At 47.1% G+C, this 15,187-nt stretch overlaps 7 protein-coding genes across 7 annotated transcripts; 4 read left to right on the top strand and 3 right to left on the bottom strand.

Moving 5' to 3' along the window:
• Positions 1-88: 88 nt before the first annotated feature.
• On the bottom strand, positions 89-1,326 carry EDB82DRAFT_498795 (uncharacterized protein). Its single transcript, XM_025734729.2, has one exon. It carries the CDS (start codon positions 1,208-1,210, stop codon positions 392-394), a length of 819 nt encoding a protein of 272 aa, XP_025585506.1. The 5' UTR covers positions 1,211-1,326; the 3' UTR covers positions 89-391.
• Positions 1,322-3,195, bottom strand: EDB82DRAFT_461076 (peptidase S8/S53 domain-containing protein). Its single transcript, XM_025734728.2, has 2 exons — positions 2,639-3,195; positions 1,322-2,584 (listed from the first exon to the last, which is right to left on the bottom strand). Exons 1-2 carry the CDS (start codon positions 2,918-2,920, stop codon positions 1,694-1,696), a joined length of 1,173 nt encoding a protein of 390 aa, XP_025585505.1. The 5' UTR covers positions 2,921-3,195; the 3' UTR covers positions 1,322-1,693.
• Positions 3,196-3,789: 594 nt separating this feature from the next.
• EDB82DRAFT_555433 (kinase-like domain-containing protein) lies at positions 3,790-4,974 on the top strand (the record flags this gene model as incomplete). Its single annotated transcript, XM_065609653.1, has 4 exons — positions 3,790-3,820; positions 3,970-4,145; positions 4,200-4,394; positions 4,450-4,974. The coding sequence occupies 4 exons, from the start codon at positions 3,790-3,792 to the stop codon at positions 4,891-4,893; spliced, it is 846 nt and encodes a 281-aa protein (XP_065464800.1). The 3' UTR covers positions 4,894-4,974.
• Positions 4,975-5,936: 962 nt separating this feature from the next.
• On the top strand, positions 5,937-7,665 carry EDB82DRAFT_461070 (major facilitator superfamily domain-containing protein; the record flags this gene model as incomplete). Its single annotated transcript, XM_025734726.2, has 3 exons — positions 5,937-5,949; positions 6,001-6,693; positions 6,743-7,665. Coding segments are annotated over exons 1-3 (1,617 nt in total). The 5' UTR covers positions 5,937-5,948.
• A 278-nt stretch (positions 7,666-7,943) lies between these two features.
• EDB82DRAFT_545461 (Alpha/beta hydrolase fold-1) lies at positions 7,944-8,714 on the bottom strand (the record flags this gene model as incomplete). Its single annotated transcript, XM_025734725.1, has 1 exon — positions 7,944-8,714. One exon carries the CDS (start codon positions 8,712-8,714, stop codon positions 7,944-7,946), a length of 771 nt encoding a protein of 256 aa, XP_025585502.1.
• Positions 8,715-9,207: 493 nt separating this feature from the next.
• EDB82DRAFT_169404 (uncharacterized protein) lies at positions 9,208-11,608 on the top strand. The gene is made up of 4 exons (XM_065607112.1): positions 9,208-10,046; positions 10,100-10,319; positions 10,385-10,524; positions 10,575-11,608. The coding sequence occupies exons 1-4, from the start codon at positions 9,700-9,702 to the stop codon at positions 11,422-11,424; spliced, it is 1,557 nt and encodes a 518-aa protein (XP_065464799.1). The 5' UTR covers positions 9,208-9,699; the 3' UTR covers positions 11,425-11,608.
• A 1,062-nt stretch (positions 11,609-12,670) lies between these two features.
• Positions 12,671-13,307, top strand: EDB82DRAFT_475009 (uncharacterized protein; the record flags this gene model as incomplete). Its single annotated transcript, XM_025734723.1, has 2 exons — positions 12,671-12,739; positions 12,792-13,307. The coding sequence occupies 2 exons, from the start codon at positions 12,671-12,673 to the stop codon at positions 13,305-13,307; spliced, it is 585 nt and encodes a 194-aa protein (XP_025585500.1).
• Positions 13,308-15,187: the final 1,880 nt, after the last annotated feature.

Genomic DNA, 15,187 nt, shown 5'->3' with positions numbered 1-15,187 from the left:
AGATCTAGGGGTGGGAAGCAAGAAAGACAATATTACTAAGTAAGTTTACGCCATCTCATAACCGACTCTTAAGCCGCTTATTTTGACACCATTGACCCTAACCGAGCTAACCTGAACTTCAACGGACGAAACCGGCTCTACGATCCTGACACTAGGGATCTCAGAGAAAATGCGATAGGAATGAACTTGACAAATTTACTTATAATATTATTTGTGTCTACCTTTGGTGAGTGATGTACGTGTGTATTCTTTGCAGAAAGTTGGTTAACTGAAGCTCACGTCAAATAATTGTCTCCAACATACCCACAAAGAACTTTCACGCAGACGCCCAACCTAAGCAACTTTGGCGTGTCCCAAAACTTTATCTCATACCTCCGATTACTCCCCAAGTTCAAATCTCGAGCTTGGAAACTTGTAGCCACTTTTCGTCAGACTCAGCAAGAGCCTTGGCTGCCATCTGAGCATAAGGAATCGCACTAGGGCCCAAAACAATCCTCAGTGGTGGATTTTCAACCTCAGAAAGATGCTTGATGGCCCTTGCTATATCTGAACCTTCGGACCAAGCTGACTTGTCCTCTCTAATTTTGATCATCTCACCAACGGTCTGTTGGTAAGGTTCGCTGATTACCGCAGCGCTGGTGGCAGCATCGGCCCAGTCAGTCTTGATACCACCAGGCTCGGCAACAGTGACTTTTATGCCGAAAGGAGCAACTTCTCGGGACAGACCAGTCGAGAACCCAGCAACAGCCCATTTGGCACTTTGGTAGGCGACGATTCCAGGCGAACCAACTCGGTCACCAATCGTCGACACCTGAATGATGTGGCCAGACTTTTGTTGTCGCAGGATAGGTAACACGGCCTTTGTCACGTTGACAACACCGAAAAAGTTGACATTGACTTGTGAATGGAATGATTCCAGGGATGCGTCTTCGACGGAAGACATCTCTGCGTAGCCTGCGTTGTTGACGACCACGTCGATGCGACCAAACTTATCAACCGCCTCCTTGACAGTTCTGCTGGCTTCTTGAGCGTTAGCCACATCAAGAGCCGTAGCGAGAATTTTGTCGGGCCCGTATTTGGTGGCCAGATCATCAAGCTGTGAAGGGTTGCGAGCAGTTGCCACGACCATGTCTCCGGCAGCAAGGATTTGCTCGACTAATGCACGGCCAACGCCACGGGAGGAGCCAGTGACGAACCAAACTCGGGCCATGTTGAAGAATGAATATGTAGTTAATGGTGTTATTATGCTGGGTAGTGCTTCAAGTGAAGAAAAAGTGTAAGATGTTTGCTACTGATGAGATATACTACGTAAACAAGAAATGCCACTTTATATAGATCCATATTTGATTCACTGCTGTAAACAAACTTAATGTCTTAACTCCATATTCCCGAGTTGGACGAGAAATAAGCATTAAGAAGATGACCGACTTGCAGTTGAACTAACATTACAGTGGCCGATGATCAAGTGCAAGAAAATGGGTCCCCGTTAACTCCGGCGGCAAAAATGCCATATTCCACTGACGTGCATTAGGTACCACTATAATTCTTCGCTGGAATAATGCCTAGTGGGTAGCACTACCTGTACACCAGAGGTAGCCTCGCCATATCTAGCTGTGACAGCATACAGAAGTTGCCATTCAAGTTTATAAAATGCTTGATCATCTTGATCATATACTAGATAGACATAAACCCATTATTTGCCGTTTCCATTATACAACAACAGATTTGGGACCCCCTTGGTATCTGAAATCTTGTCTTTAATGGCCAGTTCTTGGAGCCGAGCCCGAATCTGAGCCGGTGTACGGGATCCCTCCAATCCCAAAAGGTAAGCAACGACACCCGCAACATAAGGAGCAGCCTCCGATGTACCACTTGATGTGCGCGATGCCGAGGCAGAAGTGGAAGACGCGGATAAAATATCTTCACCCGGGGCAAAGATGTCGCAAACCGATCCCCAATTGGAATGAGTCCATCGCTGGTATTTGTTATTACTGGCCGCCACAGTGATGGCATTGGGTTGGTTTGCAGGGCTTAGTGTTGAGGCATCCTGGTTTGAGTTTCCAGCGGCTACAACAACAATAATGCCAGCGTCGATAGCTTTCTGCACCGCATCGTTCAAGATAGTCGAGGATGCACCTGACAAGCTCATGTTGATGACGGACTTTCCAGCACGCTTCTTAGCCACAACGTCGTTTACCGTCCAGCTAATACCAGCCAGGATACCACTGGTGGAGCCACCGTCGTCGCCTAAAACCTGCACATCTACAACAGTCGCCTTTTTGGCAACTCCGTATGTAGCGCCGTTGATGATAGCGGCCACAAGAGTACCATGCCTCTTCTCGCTGGTCACACCTGACGTGTCAGCGCCAAAGACAGCGCGACCCTGGAATTCCTGGTGCTCGAGGAGGATGCCACTATCCAAGACATAGGCAAACGTTCCTGCACCAGCTGTCGAGTCGTAATGGTAGGATGCACTCGAGGATGGAGGGTTGGCGTTGGAAATTGCGGAGAGACCCCAAGGAGGACTTTGCTGTGTAACCGGCGATGCTACGGTAAAGACCTGTTCAGGTTCCACGTACAAGACCTATTTCTGAGTCAACTCTATCCATGCAATTTGACAACTTGTTTGTATACTCACACTGGAATTGGCCTTAATGATTTTGATCGTCTCCTCGTCAAATGAGCCAGAGTAGCCTTGGAAGCCAGGAAAATTGAACTTCTTGTCAATCCCACCAGACTCAACACCGCGACGCGTTAGAGACTGTCCATGAACGTCGGACACCCATCGAGCGTGGAGATCAAGATCAATATCCTTTGACTTGAGCGCTACAATGAATTTCCCAGGCACGATATCCTTGCCTGTGGGGAGAGCGAGGGCTACAGCCGCAACACCGAGTAGGATAAACCTTTTGAACGACATCTCGATTACAAACTTGGGACGAGTGATATGAAGGACCGTAGAATCAACGACGAAACTACAACCTACTTATATACGAGATTTGAGTATTAATCTCCATATTTACTACCCAGGAGTAGAGCGACAAACACTCCCAGTTGCCTTTATAGTTTAAATGTCCGTTCTGATCCTGGCACTATGTATCCTTGCAATCACAGCCAAGACTTTCGGTTGACCTTACCACCTTCCATTTCAACACTAGCAGCCTTGCGGCAGTGGTGTTTTCGCGGGGTTCCTTGATATCACTTCGTCAATTTGTGCTTTTATTGCGACATCTTGCCGTTCTAAATATACCCTTACCGCAGAATTATGCCAAAGACTAGCATCGAGCCACTTTCGTGACGGTATACGAAGAACAGGCTTGGCAATAACAAGGGCTAACAAATCTACTGTGGTGACGATCAAGTCCATTGTCATAATAACAAATTTATGTATTTCTTAACCGGTTTGCAGAGTAATGCAAATGCCTTTCATCTATGGCCGAGTAATGGCTACCATGCTAGTCACGTTATCCAAGATGCAGCTTGCAAAGAAAGAAAATGAATTAAGCAGACAATGTATCATCGGCTTACTCTAGATACGGGTTTATTGGAGTTGAGATATTAGTATTTTAATGGCAATCGAACGAATCTGTAACCCAGTATTACCAGCGTTATTGTTCGTGGTTGGCCTTGTCACCAACTGCAGTCAGCAGACTGCTTACTAGTCCACAGATCAGCATTTCGTCCATGCGGCATTTCTTTCCGTCATGCACTCAACAATGTTGGACTAAGCCGTATTCTAACCCAAACAATCCAAGCACCCAAATCACCAAGACTCTTGCTACTGGAACAATGGCACCAATCCAACCAATCGTAGACCCAGGTACGTTGGCCGCAACGCATCCAATATGTGCTGCAGATGCTAACGAGAAGTTGTAGGGCTGCAGGATTTCTACGATTTGACGCCCCCTAGAAGGCTGGGTACTATAACTCCGTAAATTTCTGCGACAATACTTACACATTGTTGTTCAGGTCGAGGAAGACACGCGATTGTGGTTGAGTGTCGCAGTCGAAACGATCGAGTGTACGCTATGAAGCTCTTCAAAGATGACAGCCGGGACAGGATAGCTCGCGAGATCGAAATCCTGCGACATTTGAGATCCGGTCCAAATATAGTGCAGATCGTGGATGTTGTGCAAGGAGAAGAGGTTTGTTGTTCAATGTTCTCTCGCTAAATCATGGCTAAATACATGGGTTTCTAGGGAGCCGACATCGGTATAGTCCTTGAGTATATCGAGAACATAGACTACCGGACCCTTTACCCTCGATTTACTAATTCAGACATTCGCTACTACACAAAGGAGCTTCTAAAAGCATTGGAATTTGCACACGACCTGGGTGTAATGCATCGCGATGTGAGACCCTTGAATGTGGTCATCGACCATCACAGAAGGAAGGTAGTATTTCCCCTATAACCAATAAATAAAACTTATCTGACGATTAACTTGGTAGCTTCGACTCATAGGGTGGAGCTCGGCCGAGTTCTACGAGCCGGGGGCTGAGTATGACTGCTGCGTAGGTTTCTACAAGCCACCTGAAATCCTTTTGAGTCACGAGAAATATGATTGCAGTGTTGATATGTGGTGTCTGGGTAGTATGCTAGCTTCAATGATTTTCAGGAAAGATCCCTTTTTTCATGGCAGCAGCCTCCTCGACCAGTTGGTCAGAATCTCCAAGGTTCTTGGAACAGAAAAGCTCTATCGTTTGGCTGAACAGCTCGAAATTGTGATAGAACAGGAAGAATATGAAGCTCTTGGTCATCGTGAAGAGAAGCCTTGGGTCAGTTTTGTTGATAGTGGTAACGAGCATTTAGCAACAAGAGAAGGTATGAATCTTGTCGACCGGTTGCTACGATTCGACCCAAGGGTGAGGAGAAGAATTACTTGTTCCATCTGACTATGCTAACCTGAAGGATTAGGAACGCATTACCGCCAGAGAAGCCCTTCAGCACTGCTACTGTAGTGATACGGCTTAGTTACCTTGTCAGCTTTCAATAAAGGTTTAAGCTGGCAAAGGATGAAGCCCTCAAGAAAGACCAACATTCTCAACCACACAGGATGCAAACGCCATATTCGGCTGAACTGGGTTTGGAAAAGGTCGATGACTCATGGTTAGACAAGTGCCGATTCTTGATGATTAGGTCCGAATCGAATTGCAGTTTCAAGCTCAGGGCGAGTATCGGGACGCGTATCATCTGTTGTACAGTATGCTTTTCCCCTTCCTCAATGACGTATGCTCCCATTATCTTGGTCAAACATTTCTTCCAATGGCGGTCAAGGCATTTCAATATCATGAGTCTATTGGTGGGTGGGTGTGGATGATTGCACAGGCGTACCCGAGGAACTCTCTTTTTCAATAAGAGCAAGTTACATGATTAAGCCACAACAAAAGCAGCTCGTCGTTCTTTTGTCAAGGCTCCAAAGCCATGTTCCGGAATCCCGTCATCGACTTGACGCCTCCATAGTCGCTCGGCATAGAGTGCTCAATATAATGGCATGTTTCAGGCTTGTTTCTGTGAAGATCGGGTCATTCTAAATCCGAATATCCTCGTGTTCAGAGCGAGTACGATGCATCTAGCTTAAAGTAGTTGGTCTCTATCAAAACGCTATCATTATTCCAGTGCCAAAGATCAACCTACACTTCCGGTATTGGTTGTACCTGTAAGCCGGTGCTTCTTATTGGTTGAGATTCTCTAGTTTGGGTCAATATGATTAACTATTGGCCTTAAACCGCGTACTAATGTGCCAATGGGACTTCGTGTTCAGCCTGCAACCTAAACATGTCACATCTTAAGACGAATCTCCGAAAATCTCATAAAGTTGGCTTGAAGCTAATGTAGAACGTCATCGCGCACGAGGATGGGCAATTGGTACCTGTCATTACTGACGTCAATATAATTGCCGTTAACGGATAATGGCAATGCATCACGCGACAGGACACTAGACTTTGATAGTAAATAAAACCTAACATACGAATTCTTGGCGATACCTGACTTTTACCAAGTGTCGAGTAATTGTTCTGTTCCAGAAAGCCACATCTTGTTCACCAGTACCATGTGGTCCTTGGTCCAACGTCGACAAATATCTAATCAGATAAGATCAGAATACCAACTCGATCCAAGCTCCGTCGAGAAACAGAAGACCAGCCCATCTCGCAATAGCTTACCACTCAGCAGTGATGAGCCAGTTAGTCGACATAATTCCCTCAACGACAGTGACTTTATAGTTCAAAGCACAGGCGACGATGACCCCCTTGACCCCAAGAACTGGCTTATTACAACGAGGGCCCGAAGCATGGTCATTATATGCCTCCTGGTCTTCACACAATGTTGGTCTGGTGCCGCAGACTCCATCGGAAATGCCATGGCAAGCAAAGAGTTGCATGTCAGCCAAGTGGCTGAGAACGTCTCAACGGCGGTCTTTCTCTTCGGTGTCGGAACTGGCGCTCTCTTTTCAGGGCCACTATCGCAGGCCGTTGGACGCAATCCCACCTACCTGGTTGCTACAGCGTTCTACCTTTTCTTTGTGCTCGGATCGGCTATGACGCCTACTTTTGGTGGACAGGTGGTGTGTCGATACTTTGTCGGGTTGTCAGCTAGCGCTACCCTGACGATCAATGGTGCAAGCGTGAATGACCAATTTCGACCTGTCAAGAAAGCTTTCGTATTCCCAATAGTCGCCTGGGCCAATATTGCAGGTCAGTAGGCCCGAAAATCCGCGTTTGCCTCGGTTCCTTACTCTCATAGCTCCTGTTATTGCTCCCATTGCAAGTGGTTGGATAGTTCAGGACGAAAAGCTAGGATGGCGATGGACCAACTGGGTAACCCTGATCATGTCAGGAGCTGCTTTCTTGGTCGCCTTTTTCTTCCTTCCAGAAACACACTTTCCGCTACTGCTGGCATGGAAAGCGAAAGAACTACGTCGTGCTACTGGGGATCGAAGATACATCTCAGATCACGAGCAACAACCATCGTTCTGGAAACAACTTGGCAAGACTCTTCCACTGCCAGCAACATTCTTCCGCACTGAACCGGTTATCATCGTTCTTGGCCTTTACCTGGTCTTACTCTACATCCTACTCTTCAGCTTCCTATCTGGCTTTGACTACATCTTTAAGCGCACATACTCTCTCACTCTTGGATACCAAGGCTCCTGCTTTGCCGCCATTGCGTCCGGAGCTACATTCTTCGCTGCTTGCAGTCCATTATTGTACAATTGGTCACGAAATCACACCGAACACATCCGAGGAGCCGTCGTGGAACCCGAGTTTAGACTGTGGCCCGCTATCGTTACAGCACCGTTTCTTCCTATCTCCCTCTTCTGGCTGGGTTGGACAAACGACAGCAATATACCAATATGGAGTGGTCTGGGTGCCTGCTTTGTATTTGGCGTTGTGCTTATGGCTATATACGTCAGCAGCTACGAGTACATCACCGACAGCTACGGGGAGCATTCCGCCATTGCGCTTGCAAGTATCACAATGTCAAGATATCTCATTGCTGGCGGCATGGTCATGGCTGCAAGGCCCATGTATGGGAATATCGGGGTTCACTGGACCATGACACTCCTGGGTTGCATTGCGGTATTGTTAACGCCGGCGCCATTTCTGTTCTGGAAATGCGGTGCCAAGTTAAGGAAGAGGAGTCCATATGCAACTTCTGACATCTGATTTCACTTTTCAATCTTGTTTAGAGACAAACACGTGCTGCTTTTACAGGCTACCAGTGTTTCTGTATTGGGAGTTCCTTTATAGCATGGTGTATGATGCTTTGTTGCAGGTTGCCTCCTTCTGTTCCACCTCTGATTCGCGATGCCATTTGAAGCATTATTCTCGTATATTAGACAAGACCTTTTTTATTCAGTTTAACCTCTGGCATATAGCTCTATTTCATAATATTATTACATGAGTCCCGCTTTGTCATACTGTTGCAGGCAATTCTTACCAGCTTAGGAATTGGTAAACGCTGCAAGCGCATCCTCCAGACACTTAATAGTGTCATCAGGCTTACTCAACATTGGAGAATGGCCACTTGCAATCTCTCGTACGACCAGATCGGCGCCAGCCTTTTCCGCAGACTGTGCGAACATCTTCTGTACCTCCAGTGGAAGGTTCTTGTCCTCTGCGGTCATGATATACCATACAGGTACATCTTTCCACCCCTCGTATGAGACTTCGTATCCGTCAGTTACAGACGTCAGCGCCTGGTCGGTAAGTTTTCCCACCCAGTACTTTGCTTCCTCCTCGGGAAGGTCGTGGTATAACATTTCAACTGGATCGAGTTGGAGGGGCATGGTATTGGTCTCATAGTCGGCAGCCCACAATGGCGGAGGCTTGCCACCAACGGCATCTAGAAAGGATATTCCAGAAGCTACAAAGCCCGTTCCAACCATGAAAAGACCAATAACATGACCATTTCCTTTGTTATCTTCTGCGTTCTTCCGTGACAAGCCCTTGATGGTACTGGCACCGACAGCACCGCCGTAGGAATGGGCCAAGATAACAACATCCTGGTCTTGAGCGGTCTCTGTCATAATAGCCTCACGAACGGCGTTAACGTCGGTGGAGAAGTTGACCGAGGTGCTCGTTGATTGTGTGGTAGGAAGTGTGACGGGTATGCACTTATAGTCTTGAGCTTCCATGGCTGATTTGACTTTACCCCAGTATTCCGGGGTATGCCATGCTCCGGGGACAAAGACAAGGGAGGGTTTGCGTGTCATAATTGTGATATTGAGAACTTAGGGTAATTGTTCGAAATAGTGAAAAAGGACGAGATGATGTACTGTCCAGATATGTCGTCGCAAGTTAATGATATATATACATCTGTATCGGATTTCGGGCTTCGGTTGAGAGAACCTTGGCTGCGGACTTCGGGATAAATTGACGACGTATTTGCCAAAGGTGCCTCGTTAATGCTGGCTTTCTCTATGCTCACTGGCCTCAACCCTGGCCGTTGTCCCGCTATTTCGTCAGAAGTCGGGTTGATTAATGATTACGACAGTCTAAAATTTCAGAATCTGGAATTTAAATAATCTTGACAGTTACCGAGCATACGGGAAGGATATGATGACAGGAAACTCGTCAAAAGCACGACCTGATTGGCTAGAGCAGCGGAGTTTGAATTTATGTCAGCTCGTCTACGCGTCTCGAGTTGGTTTAGTTTCACTTACTAGCTTCTAAGCCGGCTGACAGCCATTCCTGTCCCTGGAAGAACAACTCTGTTTTCGTTAGTGGAGACTTGATCAGGCAGCTGAGCACTAGTAGACTATCTGTATCAGACGGGAAACATCGGGTGCTGTGTTAGTGTAGTATCTAGCTTGATAAAATTCCAGCAGACTCCAACATCGAGCATGTATCGACAAACAATGAATCTGGTGAGTTGTCTCCAAAACTTATCAACGCCTCAACCTTTACTTTGCCAAATCTCCTCTTTGATTTCGCAAACCCCTCAGTGATCGTCGATTACTTTATCCACCGTCACGAGTTGCATCCGAGCGACACAAAACAGTCATTCGACATGAGTACCGCAGCTACAAGGACTCGACGACCCCACACGCGTAGCAAGACAGGGTGTCTGACGTGCCGAAAGCGCCGTGTACGCTGCGACGGCGGAAAGCCTACGTGGTAAGTCGGACTTTGATTTCCTGATTCGACTGTTTAGTCGAGGAGCACTGCACTGGTGTTCCAAATCTGGTTGGTTAGCTAATGCCGTTGAGTAGTACCCGATGTTCCGGTGCAGGAAGGGAGTGTGAGTTTGCAGACACTGAGTTACCACTCCGTGATCGAAAAACTATCTTCCTACCTGGAGAGCAGGCACCTTGGGTAGTCAGCTCTAACAGTCCATCCGTGGCACTGGTCGTTGATTCGCCTTTTGCGAAATCGGTTGAGCCGTTTGACTGCTTGGGTCTTGACATGTCCTTACGTTCAAGAGAACTGCTTCATTATTGTGAGTTCGAGTCATGTTGCACTTCAACAACAGCACCACTAATAAATCTAGTCCACCACAGTCATGACAGCTCTGATTTGATCTTGGCAAAAGCCTCGAGAAACATGTACGTACCTGTGCCCGCTTACCCTAGCCAAATCTTACCAGTCTGTTCTGCAGCTTTGCATCTGTTGCTCAACATCCAGATGCCCTCCGTGACACTCTTCTTGTGGCAGGTCTGCACTATGCATGGACTGTCGGTGATCTTCAGACGTACAACGCCACGTTCCTCTATCATAAAGTGTCAACGATTGGCATCCTGAACAGATGGTTGCAGAACATTCATCAGCCAGGGTTGATGACTTTCATCCGGCATGTTTCCATTCTTTGTTTCATCGAGGTATATCGTCCTTTTCCTTTCACGTTCTTGAGGGTTTTGATATACTGACTGTTCGCGGATCGAAGGCTTCGTATGGAAACGTTGGTGATACTGAAGCTCACATTAACGGGTTGTCCAACGCGGTGAATCTTCTCAGTCCCCTCGATGACGACTTTCGCAACAGAACAGGACTCGAGGAAGAACTTGCCAATAGATATCTCCTGCTGTATGTCTTATCCAAGTTCTTCTTCTATTTGTTCCCAACTGATTTGTCAGTACCCACTACGCCTATCAAGGTTTCAAAGCTCGAATACTGGGCAGTGATTCCCTGAAGACCATGTTCCGCCAGAACAATGCCGCCGAGTTTTCAACATTTGTGTCGCTCATTCATCGTTGGAAGACGCAGAATGTTGGACATCTCGAAATGCGACTGAACGCTATGAAACTGTTACCGTTCTTCTTCGCGATCCTTCCTTCGTCTACCTGTTTCCACAACATCGATGCATCGCCATTGATTGAGCATCTGAAGCATGTGACTATTTCGACACAGACTGCCAACGAAGACCGTTACAAGTGCGATCCGAGCTGGGAGTGGATCGAGGGTTCAGAGTCGCGATTGCTATGTGCCACTATCAGCTCACACTTCTCATCTCTCTTTGAGGACGACATGTTGTCATCCTCGGGAACTGTCAAGTACAGCATCTCGTGGTCTGGAATGTGTGCCGCGTCGAGCTTGTACATGCATAGTGTTCTGGAGCTTTGGGACGGTGGCCAAGCCATGGACTCTAGTCTATTGCGGAGGTTTCTCTGCATAATGCAGAAGGATCTTGAAAACAACATGGGTGCCCTGGGATCAGATGATAGTTCTAACTTTTGGTTCTGGAGAGCCTTTCTTGGGATGTACAGCATTGCGAAACACCAAGCCCAGTCGTACGAACCAAAATTGGATGATCTCGCTAATGTATATCATGGTTTTGTGGATACATGGAAAGATATTACGGGATCAAGGCTCTGGGAAGACGTTCATCGACGCTTGATCTCAATAGCATGGCCTGATCGTCAGGGTCATGAACTGGAGCCGAGTGTGTGGGGAAGAGCAATTCAGCATGAACCATCCGACCCATAGTTCTACAACGAGTAAGAAGCGGATGTCACATGTATAACATGTTGTAGCAAAACTCAACTCTTAGATAGGGAACAGGTGCTTGTTGAATTTCGTTGATCAGTATAATTTGTATACTACTCTATTCTTGATGGGGGTCTTCTCAAAGTTAATTGTATACTACTATATAGATATCCGACCATCTTTATCACGAGATGAACCATGTTCAAATTAAGAGATGTTAGAAACAAAGTTTATCTCCTGACAGGAAGTTCCTCATCAACCTGGCTATCGTGCAATTGCTCTTCGTATCTGCAAGCTCCTTCTCGGTTAAGCTCATCCCGTGGCCTTGCTTGCGTTGCAAAGTGCCTAGTATCTGTACAGTTTTCACCCTGGGAACAACCAATGAGAAAAATCTACTGAGGAGTTATCATGACAAGGGCTCGTGAGATTTTATTTTTCAAGCTTAGCGGCCAATAAAACCTCATCGGACCGGGTCCGCGATGTGGACAACGTCCCACTATTTCGGAGCTTCTGCTCCAGCCCCCTGTTCACTCGACTGATGTTACCCAACACCATGTCAACTCGTGAGAATAATCACGACAGTCAGCCAATTTGAATGTTTATATATGAATCATGTATGTATACTAACTTTCGTCGGATGTGAGTTGATACTTCATGTCTAGAAGCAGCCACGTTCGGCATCGTTGCGTTCTCCAATCTGTTCGAATCATTGGGTATCACCGGGAACATCGTCCAAGGAGCTCTTGGAACTTGTCAGTCCATTTCTATACATGCTTATTGACTCTGGATATTTCACAACAAGCGTACCATGGTACAGCGGGGGCTTTGGGGACTGATAAGAAAGTAGCACGTGAGATTTCACATCACGAGCAAATCCCCAGTCACCACCGCTCCACACTCTGTGTATTCCTCAACCAAGCTTGGAGGCTGTTCCTTATACATTCTCCGCAAAAGACTTTCCACTAGGAGGAGATACATACAATTTCAGGGTCCAAAGCATTTGCTGTCTTCCAGGGGGAAAACCTGCAACTGCGTCATTTTGCTTGAAGCAGCGGAGTGCGGGTCGCAGTAAGGGTCCAGGGTCTTTGCACTTTGCAGACAGGTTTACATCATACCTATGTCATTACGGGGCTTTCTAGAAGATTCAGAAAGGGATTCGATTCTCAAAAAGTCAGGCAATTGTTTCGATCGATGAATCCGTGACCTTTTTGCCTTCTGGAAGAGCCCAGATCAGTGCGCAGTCAAGATGAACAAGCTCAGTCGCCCAGGCCAGCAGAATTATTTCATTATAGCAAGATCTGCGACCCAGCAGGACGTGGGTAATCTCTTGATTCATGTCACATAACTGTGTACTCACGTGATTATAGGATCAGCACAGCTGTGAAGACCCTGAACAATTTGGCCAGCCACTTTACGATGTCCCGCTATTTCAGACAAAGGCCATTTCATCGAACCTGACTGCAAAGCCGGACAGTCAAAACACATATGATGTACAACTTCATTCCCAACCACGTACACAGACGCCTTCTCGAAATCCGCCCAGACTGCACACTGAACGGCGTCGTCAAAGTCTGAAGAGGAATCACGTTAGTCGCTCGTGCTTCAGTGAGGAATCTGTCTCTGAACAGGAGACCGTATACTCGCGGCAGGCGAAATCAGAGCCAGCCAAGGCCTCTGGATCGTGTCGGTCATGCACGTTTTGCGACGAGACAGAGACTCCTAGGTGGCGTAAGGGACCTGGTGGACGCCGGACCCTCTGCAACGTTTGCGGTTTAATCTATGCCAAGAGGCGGTCGAAAGGTAAATCACCGATACTTACCGGAGGACATAGTCGTGGTACCCGTGGCACCGTCTCCGACCTCTTCACGACAATCATAACTTGAATCCCACTGGCTGTTCAAGTTAAGCAGGTTCCAACTGCCCGCACCAATTTTGAACTATCGAGGTGGACATATAGTCCAGCACGTGCTGATCTTGAGTCATGATCTTATTTGAAGGTGTCTGGACGGAACGTTTTTCTTCACATTTTGCAGCGTTACAGGATTACGGTGTCGGACAAGTATTTGCGGTGTAATTGGGTTCGGGGACCAAACAAAATATCAGGAGTTCTCAGCATTAAAGTCCATGAAACGGTTCATTTGACAGATTTGAAAAGATTGCACATCATTAGAATAACTTTGTCATTTCCCCATAACGATTCAGCTATAAAGGTCTAGATTTTTCGATCTACATACTACGATAGATCTTTTATCTACTACCGCCAATTGTGAAAACAACTGTTCTCAGCAAGTGTTTGGCATTGTTAATCTGCACTAACAAAACAAAGTAAAGAAGCTGTCTTCAGATTATGGTCTGAAACAACGGATGTAGTCCGCTGTGGAGATAATCCAAAAGGTTCGACCGGTTGAACTAGAGGAACGATGTGGGCGAATTGACGTTGCCGTACAGGCACAACAAAGCTAAGAAGCACCAAGTGGGAGGACGAGTCCGGCGCTTTGGGAAGCTAATCTTTGGTGCCGGTAATTTCTACCCTTCATGGTTACTGTGTTCACTACGATACAGCCAGTGGCTGGATGCCATGGCTCAACCCCTCATTACCTAGCAATAAGCAACTCTTCTCAATATGAAATGCCGAGTTGTTAAGAAGCTTTGGGCACACAGTGTTACATAGTGTTGGGCAGTGGAGGCAAAGAATAAGAGGGTCGCACATTTACAAAAAAAAATCAGGCGTTGCATTTCTGTCTTCCGTCAGTCCGAGAGGGTGGAAAACACTGTGTTGCACATAGGAAAACTCAGCCGTAGACACTTGTACCAATAGGCAAGCGGCCTTGTGAAGGGAGGAGTCGTGGCTTACGCGTCGGTAATGATGGCTGCAGCAGTCAGGTGCATTTATTTCTGGGCGATAAGGTAACCTATGTTGCACTGCTGGGGGCGCTGAGAGACAGGCAGAAACGGCACAGCAACGGCCATTTTTAGGTATGCAAGGAGCATGGAAAAGCCTTCTTCATCATGCCAGGGTGCTGTGAGGGACAGGCCTGAGCGTACATGAGACGAGAAGATGTCTCGTAGCCAACAAAGCAAAGGAAAGAAAGGCTCAGCAAGGGAGTGAGAAATTGCAAGAGACTGTTGAGTCCAGCTTATTGAGTGTGGCTGGTCGTGTTGCTGGGGCAAATGATCATTTTTGCTATGTACCAGGTGGTGAAAACTCAAATGTCGAGGGAGGAAGAATGGGATTGTGGAAAAAAGCCCCGGATGTCTGGTTACCCGTGTAGAATTGCTATGCTCCATCAAAACAAAGTTAATAGACCAATGCAAAGCTCAACAAGCAAAACTCATGCGGCATGTTTACTCCGGATCCCGCGAAAGGACCCTTATTCAGGGTCCCTGCAGGTTAGCACCCAATAACGTAGTGATCGTCAAGGGTAGCTTGGGGCGAGATTGGCTTCTCGTCACGCTTTAGCACCAAAGAAGCCCTAGAGTGTACAGTAAGCGGGAGACAAACAAAAAAAGAGGGGTGAGAGGGGGGTATTAGAAGCGCTCGATCCCAAGGTTCTCCCTTTTGTTTTGAAGATCGAGTTCCCTATATGTCCCTCTTTCATTATGACTTCCGGATCCATAATGAAACAACCGCAATCCCTCACCAAGACGAGCAATCCTGCCTTGATCCGCAGAAGACGCGAGCGCTCTCACCCCTGTCAAGTTGATCCTTTGGAGTCGAGCATTTTCCCACCCCGACGCTGTAATTTCGCCCGGAGACCTCCGG

The sequence above is a fragment of the Fusarium venenatum genome (genome assembly GCF_020744135.1).
Source record: "Fusarium venenatum strain MPI-CAGE-CH-0201 chromosome Unknown EDB82scaffold_2, whole genome shotgun sequence".
In the NCBI taxonomy this organism is placed as follows: Eukaryota; Fungi; Ascomycota; class Sordariomycetes; order Hypocreales; family Nectriaceae; genus Fusarium; species Fusarium venenatum.
The sequence above is the reverse complement of the archived record's forward strand: the minus strand, read 5'-3'. Positions and strand labels throughout refer to the sequence as shown.